The sequence below is a fragment of the Trypanosoma cruzi genome, genomic scaffold (genome assembly GCF_000209065.1).
Source record: "Trypanosoma cruzi strain CL Brener 1047053516717 genomic scaffold, whole genome shotgun sequence".
NCBI classification, from domain to species: Eukaryota; Euglenozoa; class Kinetoplastea; order Trypanosomatida; family Trypanosomatidae; genus Trypanosoma; species Trypanosoma cruzi.
In genome coordinates, this window is record NW_001849298.1 from 1 (window position 1) to 9221 (window position 9221).

Sequence of the window (9221 nt, forward strand, 5' to 3'; positions counted from 1 at the left end):
GAGAAAAAGCATCGGCTACTCGGAGAAAAAAGAGGAGATGAAATCCCCCTTCTCAACTATAAATTCTCTGCCGCATCAACCGTGCTTGCCGACGCGGCTGTGAGCTGCGAAAGGGACAGAAGACTATCGTCAAAGCGCAGCTGTACAACGCAATCTGCCTCCCTCTCATCAACCCCATTCTCTTCCGCATTGTCATTGGCGTCATTAGGGCAAAGAATAAGCGGTGAGAAGCCTATAAAATTTCCAATTTGCGTTGTGGCCAGGCCGCTCCTATCACTTGTGCTGTGTGTGTTGCGTGGACGGCTGAGACTCGCCCCTTGGCTTGATGTCGCCACCTCCTCCGAGCCACTCTTTAGCGTTTCGCCATTGGCAATGGCCCTCCCTGAACAAATCCATTCTCTCTGCGGGGCAGAAGAGATATTAGGGGTGGTCAGGTCAGGTGCACTCGCAATGCGTTCCGTGGAATGGGAAGAACTAACCGTTACAAAACTCCCATCCGAAAGAGAACGACTGCAAGCAGCAGTAGCAACCCACTTGCAAGTAGCACTATTGCTGCTGTTGATACTATTCTGACTACTACCGCCCCCACCACTTCTGTTGTTTGTTTGCTGCTTCTGTTGAGGTTGCGGCTGTCGTCTTTGCGCAAAAACAACAGCTGGTGCCTTGCCGTAAGTAGGCAGCGACACGCGCACAAAACGGTTGTCCCAATGCTCCGGCGTGGGTGAGCACTGAAAACTTACAGCGCTTGGTAGCTCCGTCTCGGCACTGGCCTCATGTAGACTGCAACTGTTGCCTACAATAAAAGGATGCTTCAAGGCCTCTTCACATGACAGTCGGCTCGCTTCATCCACGCAAAGCAGAGACTCCATAAAATTCTGTGCTTCCACTGAAAGATGCGTGGGATATTGCACGTTCCCCCTTGTGATTCGGGCACACAACTCCCATGCGGAGAGATGCTCAAAAGGCAGATTCCCGCACAACATGCGGTACGTCAATATGCCGAGAGCCCACACATCGGCCTTCGTTGTGCAACCCCGCCTTGAGATCTGCTCCGGTGCAAGATAATCCATCGTGCCGCAAAGCGTGTAGCGACGGGAGTGTTGGGGAACCCTGCGGTCAAGCCGAACCGCCCATGAAAAATCAGCCAGTTTCACCGCTTGGGCTTTGAACAAAATATTATCCGGCTTCACGTCGCGGTGAATGACATCCCGCTCATGCAGGAAGGCGAGTGCTGAGAGCAACGGCCGCAAAATACGCCGCGCCTCCTCCTCCGACACGCGGTGCTGCGTTCGGGTGTCCAGCAGTGTCTGCAGGTTCCCTCCATCCGCGTACTCCAGCACCAAAAACACTCGCACATCGTCCCAAAAGTATGCAAAGAGGCGCAAAATGTGACGATGACAACGTCCCGCGTATTCCTGCAGCTCCACCTCCCGTCTTAACTGGTGGGCGAGCCCGTGGTAGCGGATCATGTCCTTCGACAGACACTTTATTGCGACGGCGCACTTCGTTCGCTTTTCCCGCGCGAGATAAATCTTGCCAAAGCGTCCCTCACCCAACTTCCTCCCAATATCAAAGTCATCCAGCGACCACATTTGCCTCCGCACAGCCTCCCCTCGGCCCTGCGCAAAGCGGGGCTGCAAGACAAAAGAGCATCCTTCGCTGCCGCACCAGCAACAGTCCGATTCGTGGGGCGCAGAGACGTACAGTCACCGTCGCCAGTCCTCCGGCCACCGCCCCATTCGTACAGCCAGGAGCCATCACGAAGATTAAAAGACATCTGGCGTTGTGCTACCGTGACACAAAACAAAATGGCCAAAGAGAAACGTTCCAAACAATATATATATATATCACCGCCCTAAACCCCAAACTTTTCTGCGCCGCCCTTCCGCCTTCTGTAAAGGGAAACAAACAAGCAACCCAAATGCCACAACAGAAAAGGAGCGGGGAAAAAACACCCGTAAAAAAAAGGTTGTCAAGAATTTTGTGCAGCCAACTCCTTTTCCAAACGCTTCACTTCACGCTCCATATAGGAAATACAGGCTCTTAGATGCCTCAAGGTAGGCTGCGCAATCAACTTCTCAAGAGTATATAGTTGAACCTCTTGTAGGGCAAAGGCTGCCGCCATTGCGTCAGGCGCATCCTTGCAACGCCGCCTAACCAGCTCCACTGCAGCATTGACCTCGGAACGAAATACATGAAGAAGACGGTGCGTAACTTCGCACGGTGGTAATGACCTCAGCGGCATACTTCCAACAGGAACAATCTCAATCTCAACCTTCTCATGCGTTTCGCCAGGACCTGTCTGAAAGCAGTGAATAGAAACGCCATTTCTGTTCGTCGCGTCGCTGTAAAAAACACTAAATATCAAACCAACCCAACCGCTTTCCATCTGCTGGTACGAGCCCTGGGAGCGAAGGTCAACCTGCGACGGGTATGGCGTGATGCGGGGGTGGCTGTGGTACCACCCAATCACGCGGGTATGATGTCCCACCTGTTTTGTGTAGCGCTCCGCCTCATCGGAGGCACCGGCAAGCATCTCTGGGGCAATTTCAACACGGTCGGCACGCCTCACACTGCGCTGCAAAATCCAAGCACCCCACACATTGGCACGCTTACGAACGGTGGACGTTGGTGTTGGTGTTGGAGCATTCACATTCCCACCGAAAGATTTAGCACCTGTGGAAATTGCAGGAGAGACGGTTGCAGCCACCCTCACCGTCTCTGAAGAAATAGCAGCCGTCGCACCACAACCGTGATGCACGGTGACCTCCCCAAGTAGCAACCCCATCACCTCTTCTTGTTCCGTCGTAAAGGCATGCGCCAGGCACGCCTGTATCACCGTATCCGCGACACAAACCTTTTCAAGCGGGGCTCTCTTCTCCATTTGTATCGTCGCTGCACACACTCGCCAGCGTCAAAAACCAAACCAATCTAATAATAACAGCCTCCCACCCCCATGAAACACAAAACAAACACAAACAAAAAATAATAACAAATAAAGCAACCATAAAAAAATTAAAAGAAAAGGCGAAGGGTGGATACAAATATGCAAACAAAAACTATTTAACACACAAAAATGTGTAAAAGAAAAACAAAAGAATTCATAAATAATCGAAAAAGAAATGAAAGCAGAATAATCCTCTGGGCCGCTCGCCGGATCCTGAGTTTATCGATGGTAGAAAACAAACCAGATAGGAATAAGAAAGGATGAGCGGGACAAGAGTGGATTCACCACACCCTCAAAGCTTAACACCAGGTAAGTGTATATATGTATATAAATATCATCCGTTAGCCACAATTGTGGGCCGCTCACTCTATTCGGATGGGATATGTAGATACAGACCTACGAGGCGGCAGACTTCGGAGTCCTCCAACCACAAGACACCGCCGCGTGGTGGGAATCAAAAGGGGCTGGGTGGGATGGCAAAAAAAAATTTTATCTGGCCTCTATCGGCTCCCTGCCCCTACAATGTCGCGTTCTTCCCAAAAGATTCATACGGTAGAAAGTATCATAAAGAATGCATTCATTTATCAGGATATATACATACATTAATTAAATTCGCCAGCTCTCCCCGCGACCATTCTCCCCAAAAGCTCCTATATATAAATCATAAAAGGCACATACAAATCAACAAAAAAAAATGGCTGCTCTCACGGAAGTGCTGCATACGCTGATACAAGCGTCCCAGCACCGCAAAGCCGAACAAAAACGCACAGATCACATAAAATAAAAACGCTTCGCATATGAACGGCCCAAGTCACCGATCAAATCCCAGTGCGCCTTCGACTTGCAACGCCACTACGAGGCCCCACATCACGTCCGTGGCTGCTGGCAGAGGATGCACCGTGGAACATTATGCCTTGAAGGTTACCCACAACATGCTTCCCACTCGTACTCACAAGCTCCAGCGGCTGCGTCAGTCCTCTCGTTGCGCTTGGGAGTTTATTCAAGTCAATTGTCTGTCCGTCGTTCATCTCCGTGGATCCCGCATTCATCCTAAACTGGCAACAACAGCACAAACAAGAAAGGAAAAAAAAATATAAATAATAATAATAATAAAACATCGGAAAATGTAAAAAGAACAAAAGCGAGGCTGAAAAAAAAAACATTTAAAAGAACAACAACACAGATCCCGTTCACACCTACCACAAAAGAACAACAAAAAAAAAGAGAGTGGCCAGAAAGGAGTACTGCAGGAATCATCAGGACTCAAAGACCGAACGCCGAAGACGATCGGTGGCCCCGGGTGAACGGCCCACGCGAAGCACCACCATGACGATGTCAAGAATAGACTTTACGTTCTTTATGAGAAACACGCTTAACATTTGATGACCCCGTAGCCAAAGCTGCGTTCGCACCGCCAGAAAGGGAGCATCGCACACAACAACAAGAAACAGTAGATATTGAAGAATACGGCGCTTGTGACTTCCACCCACATCCGTGCTATTCCATTGATTGGTTGCATCACGCAACTTCTTCGGTAGGCAAATAAGCTCCGCGTGTTCAACGCCATCACGTGCATAAAATAAGTGAATGACGCCAACGTTGTTCCCTACAAACGCGACGCTTGCAATGATAAAAATGAGAATTCGAAATGGTTCCGGTATTGTTCGAAGAGCCCCTCCTCGGTTATTAAATGAAATGATATACCCATACACAGTGAATATGTCCAGGGAGTTCAGCAGGTGGAGGAGGAGAAGGTTAAAATTATTGTTGAAGTTCTCCACAATGCTGTTCTCCGTTATTATTCCATCCTGCAACCCGGAAGACTCATTCGTCTCCATAATATACAGCGGCAGCTGAACAGTAGAAACTGTTAAAACAAGCATCGCAAAAAGGCCGTTGGAGCCAATCGGCTGCTGCTTCCCCTCCGCCTCCCCTTCTGCATGAGGAATGTACGTCATACCCCACAGTACGGCTGTTTTGCCCACAAACAACACGACAGTCAAAACATTCGGGATGTAAAAGCTACGTAAACGGAAAAAAAAATACAATCCAAAAACAAACACATCTAAAACAGCAACCGCCATCACTAGAAACCCAAGAACGCCAAACAAATATACATCGCACAAGACCTGTTGAACCACAAACGATATCAATATAAGCCCCATGACAACGTATTCACTGAAGAAACGAATAGACGGAAAGCAAGAAAAGTCCAACGTTAATGCCGCAAAAACAGCCACGCAGAATACGCATGGGACCGTAAAACATATCCCGAGGACTGTCATGACTTCCCCAAGGCCGTCGTTCATAAGCATGGAGTCATGCCCTACAATCTCAAAAATGCCAAAAAACACACACGCAAAGGATCCACCTGCCACCACAACAAAAACAATAAATGTGAGCAAATACACACGCCGTTGGGCAACTTTACGTTCTGCTTCTAAAGCCCCACTTGGAACAGACGTATCCACTCCTCGATGCATCCTCTCCGTAATAAAAAAAGGCAAGCCTCTAAAAGAAACAACCAAAAAAAAAAAAAAAAAGAAACCCTATATACATTCGCACGCATGCATACAAGATGGATTTAAAGATAACAAACGTCAAATAAAATAAAATAAAATAATAATAATAACCCAGAAGATTCAAAAACTAATAAATTTAAAAGAAAAAAAAAACTAACATTTATTTGTGCTTTTCGCCATCGCTTTTTCTTTTCTTTTCGTTTTTTTTTTTTTTTCTTTTTCGTCTATGGGTGCTTAGACATTTATCGCCCCTCATCCCCTCTTCTTTATCTGGATGTTACTGCCAAAAAAAGAAAAAAAAGTAAAAAGAAGCGATACTTTCTCTCGTAAAAGAACACACCATTGCACGGTCTTACCGTGGGATGTCACCCTTCTGGCGCACCTCTATGGGATAGTTCTGCACGGATGGATAATCATACAAGAGCTTGTGATCCTCCAGTTTGCATTTCCCACTCCATAGATCGACGCTCTTTGGGTCAATTCCCTTCTCCGCTGCAAGTTCGTTTTTAAGCTCCCACACATGTTTCATGGGGTCCACCATCTTCCTGTATGCGTTCGGATAGGGATCGTGGGCAAGTCCAGACTCGTTCGTATTAAGCTGCTGCTGCTGCTGTTGTTGTTGTTGTTGGTATGGCCGATGTTGTGGCATGCGAGGCTGGTTTGTGTTAGCCTCTGCAGTCGCAGGGCTTGAGGTTGCCGTACCGGGCGAGATACCGGGCGAAATTTTGCCCGCCAGCACGTCCTTGTATCGCTGACGCAACGTCCGCGCGTCAAGGCAGTCGGAAAAGTTTACGCCTCGTTCATACAACTCCCTTGTGATGTCGGTGATCTTCATGTTGTCTGCGGGACTCTCGTTCGGCTCCACCTCCACTTCAATGGTCTCCACCTCAATCTCCTCCACCCTCATCTCCTCCACCGGTTTATGCGCGGTCCCTTGCACCCGCTCGGCCTCAACACGCTCAGCAGGGCGCTTGTCGTTCCCCAATGCCTTGGCAAGAGGCGGTGGTTCCACGATAAACTCATCATCGACCGTTTCATTCCCCTTCCCTCCTGCTGCAGCAGCAGCAGAAGAAGAAGAAACTCCGACCTCCTCCGTTGACCGCGGGGGTGAGGCGAAGGAGGCAGCCTTCGTTGGAGCTTCGGTGCCCCACATCATTTTAAGCAGCGCATCCACCTCCGTCTGAATGGACCGCGCCTCATCCTGTAGGTTCGACAGGCGTGCCGTGTATGCCTTCATAGAAGCTGAAAGAGTTATGCTTTTCCCCTTAAAAATTTCGTCCTCGACGCTGACACGCGTTAGGCCCTCCTGCACGGTCCGCATAGCCACTCGCGACGCATCGCTCATGTCCGCTAAATCCAATCCTTGCCCTCTACACTCCTCCTTCAGCGCAGAAAGCTGCTTTGTAAGATTATCGCGTACCTCGCTGGTCATTGTAAGAAAACGCATATTAGTCGCCCTTGCAGCGTCAAAGACAAAAAGTCGACGAAGCATCATGAAAAAAAAAAAAAAGGAAAGAAGGAAAGAAGGAGATAATAGGCCTATATGTATGTATATATATTCCCCCCGCTACAAATGCCTCCTTTGCTCGCACCACAAAAGGAAGGTTATGCCTATGTATTTACTTATATTCTTCTTTGAGGGACTTCAGTGTAAACAACAGAATGGAAAGAAAAAAAGCGGCAGTGAAGATATACATTGAAAAGCAACAACGAAAAAAAAAAAAACGCACACAATATCCTCAAACGCGGTATCATCTTTCCCGCACCACTTCTCGTCGCACATTCCTTTCCCACACGCTTATAGTAAATACACTTGTATTATGCACTGCATTTAGACGGAGACAAGGCAGAGTTCACTTCCCTCCACGCCATGTTGACTTAAAAAAGCCCTTCGCTCGGTATCGGTGCAGATGATACGCAATGTGAGTGAACATGTAGGGCATTGGGCGACATCGGCACCGGCAGCAAAGTCTTTAACCGAAAGCTCGAATAGATCGCCGCAGGGGCACGGGTATCGCAACATCTCCCCCTCCACGCGCATCTCCGTCAGCCGCACCTCCTCGTAGTGAAACGTGTCCATCAATGCCCAAATGCACCGTGTCGCCAATAAATAATAATGGTAATGTGCAGCTACTAGCGGAAGAACCCGGCACCGTAACAATGCAACAAGTCAAAAAGAAGAAAACAAAAATTGCCCCCCCACACGCACACTCAAAAAAAAGGGAAAAAAAATAGTTGAATGAGCCCTGAAAATACAATCAACCGTCCACAGACCGCCCCACGCCTCCACATAACAACAGTACAAACGAAAACAGCCAGCAAACACCACGCACAAGGAAGAAGATGACAAAACAACAGGAATAGAAGAAGGAAAAAGAAAAAAAAAGCATCCGGTATCACTTGTGGCAGCAAAGAGGCCAAACCCCCGGCTACGCCAATTCAACTTCGTTTTCAATTTCTTTTGCAGCGATTAAAGTTGACCCCATCCCGTGAACATGCAGCGAGAACAATGACAAAAAGCAAAACCAGCACAACGAAAGCAATGAATACATAGATAAGAATACGGTGACAGAGATATTGGCGCTCCAGAGTCCTTGTGTTCTGTCGGAATGCCGAGGACTCTCCCTCCAGCGCAGAAGACTGTAATAATAGCGCATCAAGTCGATCCGCACGGTCCAGCAGTTTATCGACATTTGTGATCATTTCCCCCCGAACCTTTTCAACGTCGGAACGAATATCACGTATTTTAGCATTCAGTTTATCGTTAAACATCTCCACTTCCTTCCTTAACTCGGCAGCCAGAACAACAGGATTTTTACTCCGAGAGTTGCAGTGCTTTCGAGCAACTTCCAAAAATTTCAAGGCGGTTGCACGACTGCAAGACTCCTCCGTCACGCACATGTACACCGTCCCGTCCCTGTGGGGCAGCATGTCGTAGGAGTAGCCGTTGAAGGTGACACATTTCCTCTCAACAAGAGGCCTTTTGATGTTCGCAAGTATCTTTTTAGCTCCTCCAGCATGCATGCTCGGCACCGCCTGGAAATCGGCTAAAGGAACCCCCTCTGCGGATGCCACAAGGGCGTAACGAATCGTCACCATTATCAAGCACGCATAAAAAAATTAAAAAAAAAACGCGCAAACCAAATAACTTCCCAACCAACACGCACGACTACGCAGAGCTCACATGCACAAAAACAAAAAAGAAGAAAAATATGTATATATATATATATATATGTATATCGGATAAAGAGGCCCAGCAAGAAAACACCATCGACAATCATCTCCCTCCATCGGCATTCCTCTCGTTTTGCTCCGAATGGTATCAAAACAGCTCACATGTAAGTAACACCCATAGAAAAAAGCAGGTTTTTAAGAAAAAAAAATCACACAAAAAACATATATTTAAAAAAATAAATTTCTTTCAGCCCCTGAAAGCCGTCTCTGCCTTTATTTTGGGATCCACCTCCAGCTGCTGCGAGTTGTACCTCCAGTTTGACAGCCACCTCTGAAACCACATCAGCGCCACGGAAGGAGTCGCCCTCAACATCGCATCCCGCACCGTTGAGTACGACAAACTAGTGAAGCGGCGGGCCCGACGTGATTGGCGAATATAACGCTCTGCACGATCACGTCGCAGTGTTTCAAACTGCTTAAAGACGTACTCAAATCCCGTGTCGCTGTGCAACGGGACATCGAGAAGCGATGCGGCCAAAAGGGCTGCGTCCTCAACGCACAACGAAGCATCCTGCGCA

The 9221-nt window shown here is 48.1% G+C and overlaps 7 protein-coding genes across 7 annotated transcripts, besides 14 other annotated features; all 7 read right to left on the reverse strand.

Annotated features, from left to right (window-relative positions):
- Positions 1-2487: a sequence feature (heterozygous, Esmeraldo-like haplotype).
- Tc00.1047053506715.10 (protein kinase, putative) lies at positions 57-1592 on the reverse strand (the record flags this gene model as incomplete). Its single annotated transcript, XM_800777.1, has 1 exon — positions 57-1592. One exon carries the CDS (start codon positions 1590-1592, stop codon positions 57-59), a length of 1536 nt encoding a protein of 511 aa, XP_805870.1.
- Positions 1973-2884, reverse strand: Tc00.1047053506715.20 (metallopeptidase, putative; the record flags this gene model as incomplete). Its single annotated transcript, XM_800778.1, has 1 exon — positions 1973-2884. One exon carries the CDS (start codon positions 2882-2884, stop codon positions 1973-1975), a length of 912 nt encoding a protein of 303 aa, XP_805871.1.
- Positions 2488-3409: a sequence feature (areas not merged during assembly with more than two copies in the genome that could not be assigned to a particular haplotype).
- Positions 2960-3134: a sequence feature (A-rich).
- Positions 3133-3599: a mobile genetic element.
- Positions 3410-3801: a sequence feature (haploid, non-Esmeraldo-like haplotype).
- Positions 3802-9221: a sequence feature (heterozygous, non-Esmeraldo-like haplotype).
- Positions 4008-4127: a sequence feature (A-rich).
- Positions 4204-5430, reverse strand: Tc00.1047053506715.30 (uncharacterized protein; the record flags this gene model as incomplete). The annotated part of the gene is made up of 1 exon (XM_800779.1): positions 4204-5430. The coding sequence occupies one exon, from the start codon at positions 5428-5430 to the stop codon at positions 4204-4206; it is 1227 nt and encodes a 408-aa protein (XP_805872.1).
- Positions 5550-5576: a microsatellite.
- Positions 5653-5690: a microsatellite.
- On the reverse strand, positions 5822-6964 carry Tc00.1047053506715.40 (hypothetical protein, conserved; the record flags this gene model as incomplete). Its single annotated transcript, XM_800780.1, has 1 exon — positions 5822-6964. The coding sequence occupies one exon, from the start codon at positions 6962-6964 to the stop codon at positions 5822-5824; it is 1143 nt and encodes a 380-aa protein (XP_805873.1).
- Positions 6067-6113: a microsatellite.
- Positions 6965-7003: a sequence feature (GA-rich).
- Positions 7301-7549, reverse strand: Tc00.1047053506715.44 (hypothetical protein, conserved; the record flags this gene model as incomplete). Its single annotated transcript, XM_800782.1, has 1 exon — positions 7301-7549. One exon carries the CDS (start codon positions 7547-7549, stop codon positions 7301-7303), a length of 249 nt encoding a protein of 82 aa, XP_805875.1.
- On the reverse strand, positions 7921-8568 carry Tc00.1047053506715.50 (uncharacterized protein; the record flags this gene model as incomplete). The annotated part of the gene is made up of 1 exon (XM_800781.1): positions 7921-8568. One exon carries the CDS (start codon positions 8566-8568, stop codon positions 7921-7923), a length of 648 nt encoding a protein of 215 aa, XP_805874.1.
- Positions 8581-8601: a sequence feature (AT_rich).
- Positions 8680-8709: a microsatellite.
- Positions 8866-8887: a sequence feature (AT_rich).
- On the reverse strand, positions 8891-9221 carry Tc00.1047053506715.59 (monooxygenase, putative; the record flags this gene model as incomplete). Its single annotated transcript, XM_800783.1, has 1 exon — positions 8891-9221. A coding segment is annotated over one exon (331 nt), but the record flags the coding sequence as incomplete, so codon positions are not given.